Source organism: Haliotis rufescens, unplaced genomic scaffold (genome assembly GCF_023055435.1).
Source record: "Haliotis rufescens isolate VD_foot unplaced genomic scaffold, xgHalRufe1.0.p SCAF_20, whole genome shotgun sequence".
NCBI classification, from domain to species: Eukaryota; Metazoa; Mollusca; class Gastropoda; order Lepetellida; family Haliotidae; genus Haliotis; species Haliotis rufescens.
This window is the reverse complement of record NW_025963891.1, coordinates 3,496,655-3,521,015: the sequence shown is the minus strand read 5'-3', so window position 1 is coordinate 3,521,015 and position 24,361 is coordinate 3,496,655. Positions and strand designations below refer to the sequence as shown.

Sequence of the window (24,361 nt, the reverse complement as noted above, 5' to 3'; positions counted from 1 at the left end):
GTGATGATGATGTATGTGGTAATGATGTATGTAATGATGTATGTGGTAATGATGTATGTGATGATGTATGTGGTAATGATGTATGTAATGTTGTATGTGATGATGTATGTGGTAATGATGTATGTAATGATGTATGTGATGATGTATGTGATAATGATGTATGTAATGATGTATGTGATGATGTATGTGATGATGTATGTAATGATGTATGTGGTAATGATGTATGTGATGATGATGTATGTGGTAATGATGTATGTGATGATGATGTATGTGGTAATGATGTATGTGATGATGTATGTGATGATGATGTATGTGGTAATGATGTATGTGATGATGTATGTAATGATGTATGTGGTAATGATGTATGTGATGATGTATGTGGTAATGATGTATGTAATGATGTATGTAATGATGTATGTGGTAATGATGTATGTGGTAATGATGTATGTGATGATGTATGTAATGATGTATGTGGTAATGATGTATGTGATGATGTATGTGGTAATGATGTATGTAATGATGTATGTGATGATGATGTATGTGATGATGATGTATGTGGTAATGATGTATGTGATGATGTATGTGGTAATGATGTATGTGATGATGATGTATGTGGTAATGATGTATGTGGTAATGATCTATGTGATGATGTATGTGATGATGATGTATGTGATGATGATGTATGTGGTAATGATGTATGTGGTAATGATGTATGTGATGATGATGTATGTGGTAATGATGTATGTGATGATGATGTATGTGGTAATGATGTATGTAATGATGTATGTGGTAATGATGTATGTGATGATGATGTATGTGATGATGTATGTGATGATGTATGTAATGATGTATGTGGTAATGATGTATGTAATGATGTATGTGATGATGATGTATGTGGTAATGATGTATGTGATGATGTATGTGGTAATGATGTATGTAATGATGTATGTGGTAATGATGTATGTGATGATGTATGTGATGATGTATGTAATGATGTATGTGGTAATGATGTATGTAATGATGTATGTGATGATGATGTATGTGGTAATGATGTATGTGATGATGTATGTGGTAATGATGTATGTAATGATGTATGTGGTAATGATGTATGTAATGATGTATGTGATGATGATGTATGTGGTAATGATGTATGTGATGATGTATGTGGTAATGATGTATGTGATGATGTATGTGATGATGTATGTGATGATGTATGTGATGATGTATGTGATGATGTATGTGGTAATGATGTATGTGGTAATGATGTATGTGATGATGATGTATGTGATGATGTATGTAATGATGTATGTAATGATGTATGTGGTAATGATGTATGTGATGATGTATGTGGTAATGATGTATGTGATGATGATGTATGTGGTAATGATGTATGTAATGATGTATGTGATGATGTATGTAATGATGTATGTGGTAATGATGTATGTAATGATGTATGTGATGATGATGTATGTGGTAATGATGTATGTGATGATGTATGTGGTAATGATGTATGTAATGATGTATGTGGTAATGATGTATGTGATGATGATGTATGTGGTAATGATGTATGTGATGATGATGTATGTGGTAATGATGTATGTAATGATGTATGTGATGATATATGTGGTGATGTATGTAATGATGTATGTGGTAATGATGTATGTGATGATGATGTATGTGGTAATGATGTATGTAATGATGTATGTAATGATGTATGTAATGATGTATGTGGTAATGATGTATGTGATGATGTATGTGGTGATGTATGTAATGATGTATGTGGTAATGATGTATGTGATGATGTATGTGGTAATGATGTATGTAATGATGTATGTGGTAATGATGTATGTGATGATGATGTATGTGGTAATGATGTATGTGATGATGATGTATGTGGTAATGATGTATGTAATGATGTATGTGATGATATATGTGGTGATGTATGTAATGATGTATGTGGTAATGATGTATGTGATGATGATGTATGTGGTAATGATGTATGTAATGATGTATGTAATGATGTATGTGATGATGTATGTGATGATGTATGTGATGATGTATGTGGTAATGATGTATGTGGTAATGATGTATGTGATGATGATGTATGTGGTAATGATGTATGTGATGATGATGTATGTGGTAATGATGTATGTGATGATGATGTATGTGGTAATGATGTATGTGATGATGATGTATGTGGTAATGATGTATGTGGTAATGATGTATGTGATGATGATGTATGTGGTAATGATGTATGTGATGATGTATGTAATGATGTATGTGGTAATGATGTATGTGATGATGTATGTAATGATGTATGTGGTAATGATGTATGTGATGATGTATGTAATGATGTATGTGGTAATGATGTATGTGGTAATGATGTATGTGATGATGATGTATGTGGTAATGATGTATGTGATGATGATGTATGTGGTAATGATGTATGTGATGATGATGTATGTGGTAATGATGTATGTGATAATGATGTATGTGGTAATGATGTATGTGGTAATGATGTATGTGATGATGATGTATGTAATGATGTATGTGGTAATGATGTATGTGATGATGATGTATGTGGTAATGATGTATGTGATGATGTATGTGGTAATGATGTATGTGATGATGTATGTGGTAATGATGTATGTGATGATGTATGTGATGATGTATGTGATGATGTATGTGATGATGTATGTGATGATGATGTATGTGGTAATGATGTATGTGGTAATGATGTATGTGATGATGTATGTGGTAATGATGTATGTGATGATGTATGTGATGATGTATGTGATGATGTATGTGATGATGTATGTGATGATGTATGTGATGATGTATGTGATGATGATGTATGTGATGATGTATGTGGTGATATATGTAATGATGTATGTGGTAATGATGTATGTGATGATGTATGTGATGATGTATGTGGTAATGATGCATGTAATGATGTATGTGATGATGTATGTGATGATGTATGTGATGATGTATGTGATGATGTATTTGATGATGTATGTGGTAATGATGCATGTAATGATGTATGTGATGATGTATGTGATGATGTATGTGATGATGTATGTGATGATGTATGTGATGATGTATGTGATGATGTATGTGATGATGTATGTGGTAATGATGTATGTGGTAATGATGTATGTGGTAATGATGTATGTGATGATGTATGTGATGATGTATGTGATGATGTATGTGATGATGTATGTGATGATGTATGTGATGATGATGTATGTGATGATGTATGTGGTGATGTATGTAATGATGTATGTGATGATGTATGTGATGATGTATGTGATGATGTATGTAGTAATGATGCATGTAATGATGTATGTGATGATGATGTATGTGGTAATGATGTATGTGATGATGTATGTGGTAATGATGTATGTAATGATGTATGTGGTAATGATGTATGTGATAATGATGTATGTGGTAATGATGTATGTAATGATGTATGTGGTAATGATGTATGTGGTAATGATGTATGTGATGATGTATGTGGTAATGATGTATGTAATGATGTATGTAATGATGTATGTAATGATGTATGTGATGATGATGTATGTGGTAATGATGTATGTAATGATGTATGTGGTAATGATGTATGTAATGATGTATGTGGTAATGATGTATGTAATGATGTATGTGGTAATGATGTATGTAATGATGTATGTGGTAATGATGTATGTGGTAATGATGTATGTGATGATGTATGTGGTAATGATGTATGTAATGATGTATGTAATGATGTATGTAATGATGTATGTGATGATGATGTATGTGGTAATGATGTATGTAATGATGTATGTGGTAATGATGTATGTAATGATGTATGTGGTAATGATGTAAGTAATGATGTATGTGATAATGATGTATGTGGTAATGATGTATGTGATGATGTATGTGGTAATGATGTATGTGATGATGATGTATGTGATGATGTATGTGATGATGTATGTGATGATGATGTATGTGGTAATGATGTATGTGATGATGTATGTGGTAATGATGTATGTGATGATGATGTATGTGATGATGATGTATGTGGTAATGATGTATGTGATGATGTATGTGGTAATGATGTATGTGATGATGATGTATGTGATGATGATGTATGTGGTAATGATGTATGTGATGATGTATGTGGTAATGTTGTATGTGATGATGTATGTGGTAATGATGTATGTGGTGATGATGTATGTGATGATGATGTATGTGGTAATGATGTATGTGATGATGTATGTGGTAATGATGTATGTGGTAATGATGTATGTGATGATGTATGTGATGATGATGTATGTGGTAATGATGTATGTGATGATGTATGTGGTAATGATGTATGTGGTAATCACGTATGTGATGATGTATGTGATGATGTATGTGGTAATGATGTATGTGATGATGATGTATGTGATGATGTATGTGATGATGTATGTGATGATGATGTATGTGGTAATGATGTATGTGATGATGTATGTGGTAATGATGTATGTGATGATGATGTATGTGATGATGATGTATGTGGTAATGATGTATGTGATGATGTATGTGGTAATGATGTATGTGATGATGATGTATGTGATGATGATGTATGTGGTAATGATGTATGTGATGATGTATGTGGTAATGATGTATGTGATGATGTATGTGGTAATGATGTATGTGATGATGATGTATGTGATGATGATGTATGTGGTAATGATGTATGTGATGATGTATGTGGTAATGATGTATGTGGTAATGATGTATGTGATGATGTATGTGATGATGATGTATGTGGTAATGATGTATGTGATGATGTATGTGGTAATGATGTATGTGGTAATCACGTATGTGATGATGTATGTGATGATGTATGTGATGATGATGTATGTGGTAATCACGTATGTGATGATGTATGTGATCATGATATATGTGATGCATGTGATGATGATATATGTGGTGATGTATGTGGTGATGATGTATGTGATGATGATGTGTGTCATGCTGTATGAAAGCTGCAACTGTATCATCTCCAACCTTTAACTGTTTCAGCGCTGATGACCGGCTCCAGGAACAAAGAGACGCCCTGGTGGTGGTGTCTGAAAGTGGAGAACTGTTGTGGATGCCTCAAGCAATTCTGCGGAGTTCCTGCTTATTTGACACTTTGTATTTCCCGTTTGACTCCCAAGAATGCAGCCTTAAGTTCGGTTCGTGGACGTATAACGGCGCAAAACTGAACATAGACTTCGTGGCCAACCACGACATGGACGTGAGTGACTTCGTACCCAGCAACGAGTGGGACATCGTGGAGAACAAGGCAGTTCGCAATGTGAAGTATTACGCCTGCTGCCCCGAACCCTACCCTGACCTCACATTCAGCCTCAAGCTTAAACGCAAGGTAGCGTTCTACACGTTCATCCTGGTCCTACCCTGTGCCCTGCTGTCCCTCCTGACTCTCGTCATCTTCTGGGTGCCGCCTGAATCGCCGGCAAAGCTGCAGCTGGGTAGGTCATCTTGAACCTATTGATTATCTGGAAAGGTCAACTTGTGCTGAACAGGGGTGTTCAGTTGGCTATGTCATCTCGTGTGTGGAGTATTCAGTTGTCTATGTCAATTAATTGTGAATTAAGTGTTCAGTTGGCTACACTATCTCATTGTGTGTGGAGTGTTCAGATGGCTGTGTTATTTCATTGTGTGTGGAGTGTTATGTTGGCTATGTCATGTCATTGTGTGTTGAGTGTTATGTTGGCTATGTTATATCATTGTGTATGGAGCCTCCAGTTAGCTATGTCATTTCATTGTGTGTTGAGTGTTATGTTGGCTATGTCATCTCATGGTGTATGGAACCTCCAGTTGGCTATGTCATTTCACTGTGTGTTGAGTGTTCAGATGGCTATGTTATATCATTGTGTATGGAGCCTCCAGTTAGCTCTGTCATTTCAGTGTGTATGAAGTTCTCATTTGGCTATGCCATTTCATTGTGTAAAAAGTGTTCAGTTGGCTATCTCGAGAATGACTAACGTGACCACAAACTATGATTCTGAAAGACTTAGGTAACCACAAGCCATGGTTCTGAAAGACTAACGTGACTACATGCTATGATTCTGAAACACTAATGTGACTACAAGCCATGGTTCAGAAAGACTAATGTGACCACAAGCCATGTTTAAGTAAGACAAATGTGACCACAGGCCATGGTTCTGAAAGACTAACGTGACTACAAGCCATGGTTCAGAAAAACTAATGTGACCACAAGAAATGGTTCTGAAAGACTAACGTGACTACAAGCCATGGTTCAGAAAGACTAACTTGACTACAAGCCATGGTTCTGAAAGACTAATGTGACTACAAGCCATGGTTCTGAGAGACTAATGTGACCAAAAGCCATGATTCTGAAAGACTAACGTGACTACAAGCCATGGTTCAGAAAGACTAATGTGACCACAGGCCCTGGTTCAGAAAGACTAATGTGACCACAAGCCATGGTTCTGAAAGACTAATGTGACTACAACCATGGTTCTGAGAGACTAATGTGACCACAAGCCATGGTTCTGAAATACTAATGTGACCACAAGCTATGATTCTGAAATACTAACGTCACCACAAGCCATGGTACTGAAAGAATAATGTGACTACAAGCTATGATTCTGAGAGACTAATGTGACCACAAGCCGTAGTTTTGAAAGACTAATGTGACTACAAGCCATGGTTCTGAATGACTAACATGACCACAAGCCATGATTCTGAAAGGCTAACGTGACCACAAGCCAGGGTTCTGAAAGACTAACGTGACTACAAGCCATGGTTCTGAGAGACTAATGTAACCACAAGCCATGGTTCTGAAAGACTAACGTGACTACAAGCCATGGTTCTGAGAGACTAATCTAACCACAAGCCATGGTTCTGAAAGACTAATGTGACTACAAGCCATGGTTCTGAAAGACTAATGTGACTACAAATTATGATTCTGAAAGACTGACGTACTGCAAGCTATGATTCTGAAAGACTAACGTGACCACAAATTATGATCCTGAAAGACTAACGTACTGCAAGCTATGATTCTGAAAGACTAATGTGACTACAAATTATGATTCTGAAAGACTAACGTACTGCAAGCTATGATTCTGAAAGACTAACGTGACTGCAAGAGGTGGTCCTGTAAGACAAACGTGACTACAAGCCATAGTCCAAAATAAAAGCGACAAAATCCTTTCCATATTCATAAGAAATCTCTGCCAAGAATACAGTCCATTGTACGATTCCGAATATAACATGAGCATGTGTTTATGAATCACTAACAAATAATGATTATACCAGGTGTTAACAAAAAGTGTGGCACCCGTAACAAACACATGCAAAGTCAAGTCAATTGTTCACTTAAAAAAACACGTGAACCTATGGTCAAAACATAAGTCAAAATAGGGAATTGCATCCAACATCATTTTTGCCACATCAAATTTGGAAATGTCCTTCACGTGTCTCCATAAAACCTTTTGAAAGATTTACTTAGGCCTTGAATGTTGTCACTTTGATCAAACAAGTTCTGAGCAAGAGTCGTATGACGCTCTTTGAAATATTGTTAGAAAGAGCCTACACGGTTGCACCTCAAAAGTTGTGAAATGTAAACACCAGGGGCTGGAGCTGCAGGAATATTGCTCGACATAAAGAGAAAGCTGACTATTGGGAAATTGAAAACCATGTGGCGTTTTTAATGAGCAGATCTAGACCTTTTCCTATCATCAAACACAATACCCAGTGCGAGACTACAGTGATAATTGTACCTGTCTGTGTTCACCAGCGAACACAATGCGTCATGCTAGGTTTCACGATGCACATACACTCACATATAGATTTGTGATGTTAAGAAGGGCTATTTACTGGATGCTTGGTCATTACAAGGAAGTGCCCGCTACAGATACAAGCAGGAAGAAATAATGTCATGCATTACAGAGACGTTACTCTGTTTTCTATATTCAACGCAATTATGTCCAAAAGACAACAATATATTATCTGTGTGCTAGTGTTCTGATACATTACACAAAGTTTAGGAAACCATAGAATCGGTTCCAAGAAGGCTATCTAAGTGTATAGTATAGTTCCATTTTGTAGTCGGTGATACAAATGTAGAGCCTTGAAGATCCGGGTTAGACTTGATCTTCAGCAACCTTATGCTTGTCGTAAGAGGCGACTAACGGGATCGGCGTGGATCGATGCTCATGATATCAACCACTGGATTGTCTGGTCCATACTCGATTATTTACAGACCGGCATCATATAGCTGGAATATTGCTGAGTGCGGCGTTAAACAAACAAACAAACAATGCAAGGTGTGTGTATCGTCAGTCGATTTGCATTAGATTATCAATACATTGAAACACCCATTTGTCACGAAGGCCCTTGATGTTTCAATGGGTAAATTGCCATCTAGTTTTTATGGAAATGAGACACTTTGTGTTCGTAATAATCATGAATATTTGACAGTGGAATGAACGGTTGGTCGATGTGCATAACACCCATATTCTATTTCCATTATTTGTCATCCTATTGTTTAGCAAATGAAAGTTACTGTCAAACTTGTACTCAATCTGGAAATAATCCATATCGTGCTTCAAGTCTTTATGTGTGTGTGCTTTGTTGTTCGTGAGTATTGTGCAGGCTACTAAAAAGGAAATGACAGCTATTGTTTCAGTGACATTTGTAATATGAACTAGACGTAAAAGGTCTACTTTCCAAAGTGGGTTTATGAAATTAAGGCATAAGAGAAACTCCTACTCATGGGCTCAAATCCCTATCCAAACACAAAGGGTGCAATAACCCATATTTAATAGTCAATAACGCAGGAATATGGGAAAACTGGGGATTTGTATCTCTTCAGATGAACCGAGTTCCACAGTATACACAGGACGAGTAGGAGTTTTATTCCATGGTTAATATTCCTATATTTGAGGCGGTGGGTGGGTGCAGGCGGTGGTGTTTGTGTGGTGCGGGGTGGTTTTTCAAGATCACAAAGCCATTAAGCTATCTATCGTGATACCTAATATGTTGTTAAATTCGACTCACACATATATAATGGCTCTTACGGGGTACGGCTGTTCTGTATATTTTTCACAAGGATAGGACACTATATTTATTGAAAAGCAATTGAAATGAAATTTGATTTGCGTATATTTGTAGTGAACAATCAATTAATCAACACATGTATTACATATAACATAACTTACTCAAAAATAGATTTGATCTATGACTATATCTAATAAATAAAATATTTGCAATACAGAGCTATCAAAAAGTTTTATATGTTGAGGAATAATTAGTGTACGTTTATTTCGTACCATGCTAAGTTTAGAATATGTGACCGCCTTATTAGAGATAGATTGATATTAATCTAGAAAAATATTCAAATGACAGGATGATCTGTCTGAAGATAAATAACTCCTTACAATAAATGTCCATACCATAACCACACAAACAAAATATCTTGCTGCATACTACCATATTTAATTAAATATATTTAATGAATTCATTCTGCAACGTTGCTAAATCCACCTACTCCGTTCCGACTAGGAACCCGATCTACATTGAATGCCTATAATAAGAATTACACCGTACGCAGATAATGATATTATTCGATTACATAGACGACTTTGTTAGACATAATAATTTCTGTTTTCAGGTATGAGTATTTTTGTAGCCTTCTTCTTCCTGCTGTTGGTCTTAGCAGAGTCCACCCCACGTGCAGCTGCATCAATACCACTCATAGGTAAGTGTCCACCTCACGTGCAGCTGCATCAATACCACTCATAGGTACGTGTCAACACCACGTGCAGCTGCATCAATACCACTCATAGGTACGTGTCCACCCCACGTGCAACTGCATCAATACCACTCATAGGTAAGTGTCCACCTCACGTGCAGCTGCATCAATACCACTCATAGGTACGTGTCAACACCACGTGCAGCTGCATCAATACCACTCATAGGTACGTGTCCACCTCACGTGCAACTGCATCAATACCACTCATAGGTAAGTGTCCACCTCACGTGCAGCTGCATCAATACCACTCATAGGTAAGTGTCAACACCACGTGCAGCTGCATCAATACCACTCATAGGTAAGTGTCCACCCCACGTGCAGCTGCATCAATACCTCTGATAGGTAAGTGTCCACCCCACGTGCAGCTGCATCAATACCACTCATAGGTAAGTGTTCAACCCACGTGCAGCTGCATCAATACCACTCATAGGTAAGTAAGTGTCTTTCTGTGTTTAGTTATTTGAGTGGGTGGCGGTTGGCGGTATGATTTGTGGAGACAGGATATATTTTCGCTCACGGCTTCAAGTCATATATCTTTCATCTTAAGAGAGGAGGCAAACAAATTTTTGTGACATATTTTTTGTGAAGGGCTGCATAGTTCTTTATAATCAGTTTCACTAAGTCTGATGTGTTTATGTTTCAGGCGCCTATTTTTGTCTGAGCATGGTGTTGATCACGGTGTCGACAGTCCTCGCCTGTATCGTGGCTAACATGTTCTTCAGGGGAGTCCGCATCAATCGAGCTCCCAAGTGGCTTAGATCTGTGAGTGTAGTCCACCGTCTCCACTAGTTAATGTGATCACTGCGCTGTCTGTCTGTCCGTGTCAGTATTGCAGGTCTAGTCATATTGTAACACTTCGGATGTATAGCCACGGCTCTGGTGTTGAAGACGGAATTATCTGAATAACAACGCCCTGTGCTGTTGCATGCGTTACTGCAGAGACATATGCACCTGTAATTCGGTACTTCTTAATAGAACGAACTTGGTTGCTGCTGAGGTAGCTGACAAATGTATGACTGATCGCAAAAGCGCGGCCCTGAATAATGGCACGTGTGATAAGTTTAAATATTTATTTTGAAACCTGACAACATCTGTTCAAGGACCATCTTAATATTTACAAACACAATCGAGAAAAATATATATATTTGAAAAATAAAACTGAATATATATCGCTAACATTTTTTAAGGTTGGCAGTTGTCAGTGAGTAACACCCAATTTAAAAAAAAAATCCCTATAACTGATTTTATAACGGAACATGTCATTTGCTAATGCTTGCAAAAATCAAATATGTTGCTGCCTGTTATTATTTTTATGTTGACAGTTGTCATTATATTGAATATTCATTTTGCAATTACATATATGTTATGAATATATTCATTTTGAACGCCCACAGCATATATTTCATGAATGGTTTATTTTATAAACGGGATATGTTTTAAGAAAGAAAATACAAATACTTAATCTATCCAACACATGCATTGATCAGCCGCCATTTGCTTGTGGTAATCAATTATATTTTTTCATATTACAAACTTGGTAATAAAAATTACTACGTAATAGAATCTTACACAATAGAAAAATAATCCTGACTATGCACTAGTGTCTAGTGAGACAAAGCTATTGTTGAGCATCTCTTAGTAATTCCTTCATCTCTACTGAAATGGTGCTCCAGCGACGGCTTTCAATAGGCAACATATTTACAAATTACATTGTTTTGTTATATATCAATTTATTAATTGCGCTTTTCTGGTAATTAGTCCTTATTGTTATTAATAACGTGTGCACACGGTACTGAACGTTAAACGTTGCATCACGGGACCAGCTTTTAATTTCCATTCACGTAAGTAACAACTACTCTTCTGTCATCCATGACAACTTGAATAATTACCGAGAAATATTTACGAGTTGAACTCAGTAATATACCTTTAGACGACCTGATGAATTGCGTGGGAGATTGACTGTTGCCTTAATGCCGCCATCAGCAATATTCCAGCTATATGACGACTGTTTGTTTAGGGTTGGCAATTGTCATTGGGTAATACCAATTTTTTAAAAAGCATATTTTTCCTATCACTGATTTTATAACAGCCCTTGTCAGTTGGTACTGATTACCAAAAACTAATAGTTTACTGCCTATCATTATCCGTATGTTGACAGTTGTCATTATATTAAATATTCATTTTCCAATTACATATATATTATAATTTATACTTGTATTCATTTTGAACACCCGAAGCATATATTTCATAAAAGATTGATGTTATAAACGGGATACAATGTACTAGTATACATTATGAAAGAAAACCAACGAACAAATACTTAATCCATCCAACACATGCATTGATCAGCCGCCATTTGCTTGTAATAATCAATTATAGTTTTTCATATTACAAACTTGGAAATAGAAATTACTACGTGATAGAATCATACACAATAGAAAAATAATCCTGACTATGCACTAGTGTCTAGTGAGGCAAAGCTATTGTTGAGCATCTCTTAGTGGTTCCTTCATCTATACTGAAACGGCGATTCGACGACGGCTTTCAATAGGCAACATATTGACAAATTACATTGTTTTGTTACACATCAATTCATAAATTGCGCCTTTCTGGAAATTAGTCCTTATTGTTATTATTAATAACGTGTGCACACAGTACTTCGTTAGCCGTTGTACCACGGGACCAGCTTTTTATTTCCATTCACGTGAGTAACAATAACTGTTCTATCATCCATGACAATTTGAATAATTAATCCGAGAAATATTTACGAGTTGAACTCAGTAATCCTACTTAAGATCCTGATAAATTGCGTGAGAGACTGTTTGTTGCTTTAATGCCGCCATCAGCAATATTCCAGCTATATTGTTTCTTTAGGGTTGGCAATTGTCATTGGGTAATACCATTTTTTTTAAAAAGCAAATTTTTCCTACCACTGACTTTATCACGGCATGAGCAGTTTTCCGTATCGTCTGTCACTGAGCTGTGCTCCAATGATCAGGGGTGTCATAAAATAAGAATAAAGTGATACAGAATACGTGGTAATAGGTTCACAGGTTTATTAAATAACTACTATTTATACTAATGATTGATAATTACAAGTACATCCACCCTGCGCTCAAACAGATCGCAAATTAATTCTATCAAATTCTATTCAAATATACATCTAAGCTTTAGCCAAACAACTGTGACAAGATATGGACTCTGTGCGTCGACTGCCAATAATAACACCGACCGGCTGCGACCAATTAACACCGGAGTCAATTAACTCCAGATTCTAATGAGTGGATTACCTCGGCTCAGAAAACAAAGGGGAAATAAACACCGAGTGCTTATCACTTAAGAATGAGTCAAATAGTCCACAAAACTAGACGATTACGTCTGCAACGTTTCTAAATACGGGGAAAACATAAATTGCAAACTAACTACTATATCTACACTGGAGATGTACGTATTAAAATAAAGCGCTAAACATAAGCTATCTAACAGTATCATTTAAGATTCACAACAAGCAATGTATAATTATTGACGAGGCAAAAATGACCATAAATACAAGAGAAATATCTGACTGTAGATATACATTCCCCTCAGGTTTGCAAATCATAAATACAAAAACGTTGTCAATACTAGAATATGGTAGCGAACATATGAGAGACAACTTATATCCAGTCATTACATGGTTTGAGAGTGTCATTAGATTACAAGAGAGACACCTAGTTGGGCCACTAATTCGCTAACACCAACATGATCTGAGCCTGTAAGATAGCGACCGCCGGAGATTACCGAGCTGTGCCGGAAATACAGTCGGGGAGCATAGCGGCACATTCGTGACCAACTCGTGTTATTCCGGGACAAGCCGAATAGCGACTCGTGCCCCTTTCATGGCCATTTTGTGCGACCGGGTTCCGTCTTAGCGCAAACGGGCATACCTAAAACAATTGTCAACTCGTTGCGTAATGGTTCACATATATTTCCCCATATATTATATATATTTCAGATGGAATTTAAAGCACATCGGGACGTGCGGAATTATACAGTGTGATTGAACACACTTAACTGTGTCTTGGGTATATTTTTAGACGCAGGACATATGTAAAATCAAAAATTATTTCTGAGGGATTCTTTGATGAAGAACTTGAAATCATACGCGCATTCTGATTGGTTTGCCGTATTTTCGCACATAACATTCATCGATAGGGGGACGAGTCATCTTGCAGGTTACGGAAAGGGGCGAGTGGTGACGAATGCATAGCGGCAGTGAACCGTGACATGAGAAAAAGTTGTCCTCGGTGACATCGTCGGATCACCTAACATGCAGCAGCCAAGGTCACCCTTTGTAACCATTCAAGTCTCATTTGTATCGGTTCTCACGACACACATGGCGAATTGGAAACAACGAAACAACCTCAACATAGAATTAGTATTTTGAAAAGGTAATTGAAATTTTGACACACAAGGCGTTGTCAATGACTTGCAATGGCAGACAGTCGACGCCGATGGATAGAGTGATGTTGTAATGTGATTTACATTGACAGACAGTCGACGCTGTCAGATAAAATGACGCTGTAGTGTTTTCGAAGCTGACAGATAAAATGACGTTGTAGTGTAGTAGAAGCTGACAGATACAATGACGTTGTAGTGTAGTCGAAGCTGACAGATAAAAGGACGTTGTAGTGTGACTTGCAATGGCAGACAGTCGACGCTGGGAGATAAAATGACGTTGTAGTGTAGTCGAAGCTGACAGATGAAATGACGTTGTAGTGTGACTTGCAATGGCAGACAGTCGACGCTGGCTGAAAAAAATGACGCTGTAGTGTAGTGGAAGCTGACGGATACAATGACGTTGTAATGTAGTAGAAGCTGACAGATACAATGACGCTGTTGTGTAGTAGAAGCTGACAGATACAATGACGTTGTAGTGTAGTCGAAGCTGACGGATACAATGACGTTGTAATGTAGTAGAAGCTGATAGATACAATGACGCTGTTGTGTAGTAGAAGCTGACAGATACAATGACGCTGTAGTGTAGTAGAATCTGACAGATACAATGACGTTGTAGTGTAGTCGAAGCTGACAGATACAATGACGCTGTAGTGTAGTAGAAGCTGACAGATACAATGACGCTGTAGTGTAGTAGAACGCTGTAGTGTAGTAGCAGCTGACAGATACAATGACGCTGTAGTTTAGTAGAAGCTGACAGATTCACTGACGCTGTAGTGTAGTAGAACGCTGTAGTGTAGTAGCAGCTGACAGATACAATGTCGCAGTAGTGTAGTAGAAGCTGACAGATACAATGACGTTGTAAAGTGACTTGTAATGGCAGACAGTCGAAGCTGACAGATACAATGACGCTGTAGTGTAGCAGAAGCTGACAGATACAATGACGCTGTAGTGTAGTAGAACGCTGTAGTGTAGTAGCAGCTGAAAGATACAATGACGCTGTAGTGTAGTAGAAGCTGACAGATACAATGACGCTGTTGTTTAGTAGAAGCTGACAGATACAATGACGCTGTAGTGAAGTTGAAGCTGACAGATACAATGACGCTGTAGTGTAGCAGAAGCTGACAGATACAATGACGCTGTAGTGTAGTAGAACGCTGTAGTGTAGTAGCAGCTGAAAGATACAATGACGCTGTAGTGTAGTAGAAGCTGACAGATACAATGACGCTGTAGTGTAGTAGAAGCTGACAGATACAATGACGCTGTAGTGTAGTAGAACGCTGTAGTGTAGTAGAAGATGCCAGATACAATGACGCTGTAGTGTAGTAGAACGCTGTAGTGTAGTAGAAGCTGACAGATACAATGACGCTGTAGTGTAGTAGAAGCTGACAGATACAATGACGCTGTAGTGGGGCTTGCAGTGACAGACAGTCGACGTTAACAGTTACAGTAAAATGACATTACATGACCTGCAGGTCAGACAGTCGACGTGGGCAGGCACAGTCAGATAACATGGTTTGCAGTGGCAGTTCAAGCACGTGTAGGGCAGATACAGTTAGTAGACAACATCAGAAGTAGTCAATATTTAATCAGTTTCCCTGACTAAGAGTGAAAGCGAGAGACTGGCGACTACAGATGCAGGCCACATCTTTCCCCGACACCTCCCCATGCCGCCGGTCCTGTGGGGTGTTCGCTCATACCGACAAATAGCGCCAAATAGCTGACAAATACGCCACCTCTAACATTTACAAGAAAAGATCATTTCTCTTAAACGGATATGAATATTGCAAGACCGTTAGAGGTGTTCCACAACGTCTGCCTGGCAGTTATAGCCTGTAATATGGGGCCATTAGTCGACTCTGGTCTCAAACTGATTGCGGAGAGGGAATAACGTAGCAGGGATCCACGTGGCTGTAACAAAAGTCATGCATGACATAGGATTTGCCCCCGAAACATCTGTGAAACACTTATCAAATATTCATTCTAAGATATATAGAAACCATTAAGACAGTACCTTACAGAACTAGGTGCCCAGAAAGAAATATTACGGACAAATTCAGCTATAATAAATTAATTTATTTGAAGAGTGTTTCGCACACCGACAAATTTCTCTTTTCAAGAGAAACAAACACAGCATCGCATATTCAATTTACTCGTCTTATGGGTATTCTGTTGAGCCATGTCTATATCGCTTAATTTATTGTTTTCTGGAAAATATCTACGCTTTCGCAGTTTTGAGGTATATGTGTATTTGTGTGTTTTTTTAGGATGGATTTGTGTATTTGTGTTTGTGGTGTATTTGTGTGTTATGTTATTATGATATATTTGTGTGTTATGTTTTTATGGTATATTTGTGTGCTTTTTATGATGGATTTGTGTATTTGTGTTTGTGGTGTATTTGTGTGCTATGTTGTTATGATATATTTGTGTGTTATGTTATTATGATGTATTTGTGTGTTATGTTATTAAGATGTCATTGTGTATTATAGTCTATATGTTATAATGGGATATTTGTGTATAATGTTATTATTGTGTGCTTATGTGTGTTTTCACTATGGTGTATTTGTGTATTATGCTCTCATGGTCTCATGGTGTATTTGTGTGTTATGTCATTATGTGTATTTGTGTGTTATGTTATTATGGTGTATTTGTGTGTGTTCAGTTATTATGGTGTATTTGTGTGTTATGATAGTATGATGTATTTTTGTGTTATGCTATTATGATGTACTTATGTGTTATGTCATTACGGTGTACTTGTGTATTGTTTTATAATAGTGTATTTGTGTTATGTTATAATGGGTACACGTGTATGGTGTTATTATGGTACATTTGTGTATTGTATGTTCATGGTGTACTTGTGTTTTGTTTTATAATGGTGTATTTGTGTTATGTTATAATGGGTACACGTGTATGGTGTTATTATGGTACATTTGTGTATTGTATGTTCATGGTGTACTTGTGTATTGTTTTATAATGGTGTATTTGTGTTTTGTTATAATGGGTACACGTGTATGGTGTTATTATGGTACATTTGTGTATTGTATGTTCATGGTGTACATGTGTATGTTTTATTATGGTGTACTTGTGTGTTTCAGTGCACTATCAGGGGCATCGCCACGCTTCTGTGTTTGCGGGATAAGATCTTGGAACCGGAAGAACTTATAGAAACAAAGAAGACATCATCTAAATCCTACTCGGACACAAAGACCAAGTACCCCGAAGCTGACTTTAAGTTCTCCAAGGTGCGACTGCTGGACAACGGTATAGACTACCGGGTCACCCCGCAAACAGAGGGGTCCGATTTGGATGCTTTTCTAGATCGAGGTGGATTCCGTTCAGGCGCCATTTTGGAGGAAGTGCGAGGCATCCGGGACATTCTGGAGAAGAACGAGGAGAAGAAACGTGTTCGTGATGAAAGGGAGCGCTACATCCGAGAGTGGCGTGTCATAGCGTGTGTGACAGATCGTTTCTTCTTCCTCCTCTACGTTATCATCAACATCGTCGGCATCACCGTCATCTTCAAGGGACAGTGACACTCCTCTGCACTAAGGACGGCAATATCCTCAGTTGTGTCTTATCCTCGTCTGTCTGTGCGCAGCAGAACCATTCAGCCTTGGACTCTATCTCAAACCACGCTTATCCTAAACTAAAGGACACGACACCTTTATCACAGAAGTCTCGTAAACTTTGACTGTGCAATATTCATGGCACTATAAACATTAACATTGCCATGTACGGCGATACAAAATTGAAATGTATTCCCTTGTGTTGCATACAAATGTCATGTTATAGAAAATGAGGAGTATTTGAAGCTGATTGTCGTGTATAACAAATACTCGAAGAACGTTACGAGTGCTCATTATTGTACACATTAAAGATGGAATAGGGCTGCTGTTGTATGTAAGTGGCGGACTGTATGAGATGGATACAGCGAGGTAACTGGCACACGCTTTTGGTAGTCAAATTGGACCAGTTGATACACACACTGTAACACAATTAATGATATTATACACTGTATATATGTGTGTATTCAATAAGGCTGCAATGCAGTGCGCGTGTCTGATAGTGGTGTGTGTGTGTGTGTGTGTGTGTGTGTGAGAGAGAGAGAGAGAGAGAGAGAGAGAGAGAGAGAGAGAGAGAGAGAGAGAGAGAATGTGGTGTGGGTGGATGTTAGTGTGTTTGTGTGTGAGTAAAAGAGAGTAGGATAGAGACAATGAGTCTCAATCTATGTGTGTGTTAGACTTCACGTGTACATTGTGTGTTAGCCTACATCACGTCAATGTGTGTAAACGTACATGATATTCATTGTGACCTAGCTTACATCATGTTCACTGCATGCTAGTTACATGATGACATTGTGTGCTGGCTCACATCGTGGACACTGTGTTCTAGCTAGCCGTTTGCACAGTGTGTGCATTACAGACTGATTAACAAGGAATTCCAAGTTACGTTTTACTACTCAAGTTCAACACGGGTTGTTTATAGATAAACTGTACATCGAAGAACTGGTACCCACAAGCTTTATATACATGTCGTGACGTAGTGGCTCACTCTGATGTTGTCTGTGGTACCGTCTCCAGGTGTTGTCCGGTAGGAGCTTGCAGCCGCACCGTCAGTACACTCAGTCGGCCGACAGACGTAGTGCATTGACGCTAATGTAGTTGAGTTACACAGAATGTACTAGCATCGGAAGGACGCTGCTCTAGTAGAGGGTGCGCCAGGACGTTCTGTACAAGTATATGGGGACGCCAGTAAATGTAGTATTAAAGGGAGGACGCCAGACATACAGTAATACAGGGAGGACGCCAAGACACACTGTACTAGCATAGTGGGTGGGGTGGGGTGGAGTGCCAGGATATACTGGACTGGCATATGGGGTGGGGAGTGCCAGGATATACTGCACCAGCATAGGGGAGGAGTGCCAGGGTATACTGGACGTGTGCGTGCGTGCGTGCGTGCGTGCGTGCGTGCGTGCGTGTGTGTGTGTGTGCCATAGTAGCATTAAGGTGACCAAGAAATGTACGCCAAGAAATGCCGTACTGGTATAGGGAGGATGGGGAGCCGAGTAATGCCGCAATGGTGAAGGAAGTACTTGTGGATTACTTGTGTTGGTGGGAGACCAGGAACTGATGTGTTAGTATATGGGGGCTCAATATGAGAAGAGTGGAACCGTAAGGTGAATTTACGTGGTACTGTTTGGCTGGGCGGTACAGACGGGCTGGGCGGATTATGGAAAGTAGGCGTTACAGCGGCTCTAGGCGGTATAGAGAGTATACCTGGTAAAGAGGGACCTCAACGGATAAGTGAGGCTGGGCGGTACAGACGGGCTGGCGGATTAGGAAGGCTTGGCGTTATAGAGAGTTTATGTGGTGCAGAGGGTTTTGGCGGTCAAGCTGGGCTTGACAGACAAGGGTAGGTAGGCGTTACAGTGGCTTTGGGCATTATAGAGAGTATACTTGGTAAAGAGAGTCTCAACAGATGAGTGAGGCTAGACGTTACAGCGGGTCCAGGCAGTATAGAGAGTATACCTTGTAAAGAGGGCATCAACGGATTAGTGAGGCTGGGCGGAACAGCGGGTCTAGGCATTATAGAGAGTATACCTGGTAAAGAGGGCATCAACGGATTAGTGCGGCTGGGCGGAACAGCGGATCTGGGCATTATAGAGAGTATACCTGGTAAAGAGGGTCTCAACGGACTAGGGAGGCTAGGCGGAACAGCCGATCTGGGCGTCATAGAGAGTATACCTGGTAAAGAGGTCATCAACGGATTAGTGAGGCTAGGCGGTACAGCGGATCTGGGCGGTATAGAGAGTATACCTGGTAAAGAGGCATCAACGGACTAGGGAGGCTAGGCGGTATAACGGGCTAGGCAGTATAGAGAGTATACCTGGTAAAGAGGGCGTCAACGGATTAGTGAGTCTACAATAGATGTAGTACAAGGGGACAGAGCGGCTAGGTGGTAGGGCGGTAGAGACCTGGGCGGTTTAGATGGTCTGCTCAACACGGAGGGTGGGAGGGTAGAGACAGAAACTCTAAGGCTAATACGTAAAAGATGTATTGGGAAAGGAACTCATTATGACGCAGTAAACATTGAACTGAAGTGCAAGTATTCACTACCGAACGCGGGATAATCGAATGGCAATGAATTCCTGTTTCGACTCGGTGTTAAACCCCTGTACAACTACAGCACTGAGACGTGTGTGACATATGCAAATATATGTGGATGTTAAGCTATCATATGTGACGATATGCAAACACAGAAATGTGCTTTACTCCCGTTAACCGTTGTCTCGTATATATCTAGGATGAGTGAGTGATTTGGAGAAGAACGTCGCTTTCAACAATACTAAAGTTGCATCACGGCGTGTTTTAGTGTGTGAGGAAGCAAACTGACAAATTCTTTAGACTGTTACCTCATTGGTGAAGATGTCAAGATCCCAATCGGGCGAATCTTGGATTCTTCCCACAATCAGCGGATCCTGGTCGCTAAGGTCGCTCATTTGCAGCTGCTGACCACGTGTTCCCCCAAACCCCTCGATGTCTTGTCTTTCCTTGAACGGATATCCCTCTATTTTAGTACCGAGAGCCCTAAATGTATTCTAGCCGTCACTGCATCCTATTTTTGTATAAACCTGTAGTCTTGTAGACCCAATTACTGTTTTCCCCTATAGCACATCTTGTACTGCACCAGATGGTTAATAACTTCCTCAACGCAAGTGATTTGTCCGCGTAGCCTATCATTGTAGACAAAGCCAGATCGTAGGACATGTGTTCGTTTAAATCGATGTCATTATTAGAGCTGGTTCCACTTTATTTTGCCTGATGTAATGAGTGTTTCAATGTAGAAGTGGACTGTTTTCTGTGCACCCCTTGACGGCAGGCTTGACTTGATGGCGGGTCATTTGGTGTTAGGGTCGGGCACGACGGGTCGGCGAGATAACTAATGCATTGCTTCCCGACCTCTCGGCGGCACATAGGTATTATACCACATGACTTATAGCACGAGTTCACCGAAGACTCCGCCTAGCCGAGGAAGGCGTAGCTTTTATCTTCAGCTGATCGTAATTGGTTGTTTTTGTGAAGCACTTTCTGTTGCCCGTCCCGCCCCGTAGCCTGTCCGGGCTGACAAAAATAGTCGGCTGGGCTGAGGTTGTGGATACCTCATATATATCACAGTAATGGTACATTGTTCAGGCTGCACCTCTTCATCTGCATTTAGGGCACTGTGACCTCTCTTGTAACGACCAGTCACTATGTGTAACATACAGACCAGTTCCAACGATTCTTATATCAATAAATTTATAAAGCTACTTCCTCTGCTTTCTTTTTACAGTTCCTGAAAATATAGGGTTGAGTACTCATTTGTTTGTTCACGTGAAGTAAAGCAAATACATAATTCTCTCACATGGCGAGATGTCGGAATAACAGCTCCGTTACTGGCAGAGGAAGGCACGGCAGGCGGTGGAACGCGTGATTTGCCGCACAACATGGAACTAGGAACACAACAAGTGCATGGTTACACAAACCCACAGGGGAAATTGCACAACACAAGACCAACACGATTGGGATTAGAACATATGAAAAGAAAGCGATCTAATGGCAAGCAACACAACAATGTCCAGCACAACACATGTCCAGCAACACAACACCTGTCCAGCAACACAACATTTGTATGGCAAATTGATTGACAGGCATTACTTAGAAGTTGACGGATGACAAAGCAGATATATATATATATATTTGGATAGACCTTGCTTCACACACACACACACACACACACACACGGACACACACGGACGGACACACACACACACGGACACACACACACGGACACACACACACGGACGGACACACACACACACACACACGGACACACGGACACACACACACACACACACACACAGCAGGACATCGGGTTACCAGCAACAAATATCGTGCGTACAATAGAATGTTAGTCGTCATATCGTGTATATAATTTCACGACAGCCACGTCATAGATATAAGGTACAATGCCCAAATACTGACTAAAGGTCGAGAGACGTATATCACAATGTTCCTTTGGGCTGTTGCCAGGAGTGATCATGGTTATATGCCTATTTATTTACTCATAGTCAGCGACCGATCGATATACAGTCTATATGATATTATATATATCATTATAAATAGCCATCATTCCATCTTGGTGGTCGTCATGTTGAACATCGCCTTGATGTGGAACACAAATCTAAATCAATACCCACCTGCCGTGGCACAGTTTTGGAATAGGGATTCTCCGAAGTTGTCTAAACACGACCGTTACACTGGAGTGAGTGAGTGATGATTTACGTCACGTTATTCCAGATATGACAGACACCAAACACATATTTTAAGAGTGGCTAGTCTCCATGCTCTGGTGCCAATGACGTTGTAGTTAGCGTCATGGTATCACAGCCTTTGAGGTACAGAGGAGCATGTTCTTTCAAAGAGATTCATTCAGCTCTTCCTCAAAAGTTGTTTGATCAGGGTTGCAACACCAAAGACCTTAGTGCAGCTTTCAAATAATTTTATGGTGGACATGCGGTCATTAACAAATTTGACGCATCACTGACAAAAATGTCAGATGCAATTTACTATTTTGACGTTTAGTAATTTAGAACAATTGATTTGCCTTTGCATGTGTTTTGGACGGGTTCACCGATGCATAAACACGTGCTCGTGATATAGTTGGAATCGTATAATTGAGATTTATGATTATGGAAAGGGTTTTGTCGCTTTTATGTATTATTGTTGTTGTTGTTGTTGTTATTATTATTATTTACAGATTAAAATTAAAAATGCAGCAAAGAGGGTTTGGGTGATCTTGGCACAGTCACGCTGGTTAGGCTCATCATCAGCTCAGGGCCCTTGACCCCTCTACACGCAGCCCAGACAGCGAATGGGACTTCTCCCAGGAAGAGCTGCCTAGTCAAACCCACCCAGAACTTTTTGGAGAATGTGAAGACTCCTCAACACTGCAGCCTTCTGTGACAGTATGCGACGCCCCAGATCGTAAGCTTCCGGAGTCCGATTCCGGCGCAAGATAACCGACGGATTGCAAAGGAGCCAAAAAACTACAACAAAACTAACTTTCTGTCACAGTCTGGGTGTTCAATGCCTGGCACAGCCTCGGCTGGCAGATAAACCTGTAATTAATTAAGCATGCCCTACCTTGAATTCATTATGCGAGCTAATTAATAGGATATTCGAAACAGGACCTATTTACAGTTACTTAAATATAAATTGTTAGAGACCGACCATTTGATATTTTAGATAGGACATATTGCAACAATGTATTTTTGTGGCTCACAATTTCTTTTGATTTTCGATAAGTCAACGCAACGCTGCGGAGAAACTTCACTATGTATTGTCTACTTACACTTACAACTGCTTTTGGTCACGTTAACTCATCAGGAACGAATTGTTACTGGATAGAAGAACCTTTAATTCGGCTTTGATTTCAATAAGTTCTGACAGTCAGAAATCATCCAACGCGTTCATAAACAAATGGTAAATGACTGCAATAGAGAGCAATTGATGTCAGTAAGACCCGAAGAATGATTGAGTGCCATTTAACCACCACTGAGGTGGTTCGGCCAATCGTAAAGGTGCAAGGGCATGACCCACATTGCCGTGACACCATAGTACGTTGTTCACAGAGGCAGCATTTCAAGGCTGGTAACACGGTGCCACCCATGTAGCCTGCCCACGAAGAGGTGGTCGAAAGGTGACAACTCCGAGAGAAGACGGTTACATGGCTGAACTGAGAAAACGGGTTTACCACAATGATATTGTGTCCGGAAAGAAAACGGGTTTACCATAATGATATTGTGTCAGGAAAGAAAACGGGTTTACCACAATGATATTGTGTCCGGAAAGAAAACGGGTTTACCACAATGAAATTGTGTCCGGAAAGAAAACGGGTTTACCATAATGATATTGTGTCCGGAAAGAAAACGGGTTTACCACAATGATATTGTGTCCGGAAAGAAAACGGGTTTACCACAATGATATTGTGTCCGGAAAGAAAACGGGTTTACCACAATGATATTGTGTCCGGAAAGAAAACGGGTTTACCACAATGATATTGTGTCCG

At 39.5% G+C, this 24,361-nt stretch overlaps 1 protein-coding gene across 2 annotated transcripts in view; it reads left to right on the top strand.

The window, feature by feature from the left end:
- LOC124142702 (neuronal acetylcholine receptor subunit beta-3-like) overlaps positions 1-21,560 on the top strand; it is a 123,622-nt gene extending 102,062 nt beyond the window's left edge. For both annotated transcript variants that reach the window (XM_046511292.2, XM_046511291.2), the window contains exons 5-8: positions 5,053-5,504; positions 9,674-9,760; positions 10,458-10,576; positions 17,347-21,560. In XM_046511292.2, coding sequence (XP_046367248.1) covers positions 5,053-5,504; positions 9,674-9,760; positions 10,458-10,576; positions 17,347-17,784 — 1,096 coding nt within the window. In that variant the 3' untranslated portion in view covers positions 17,785-21,560. The remainder of the gene's footprint in view (positions 1-5,052; positions 5,505-9,673; positions 9,761-10,457; positions 10,577-17,346) is intronic.
- The last annotated feature ends 2,801 nt before the right edge of the window (positions 21,561-24,361 follow it).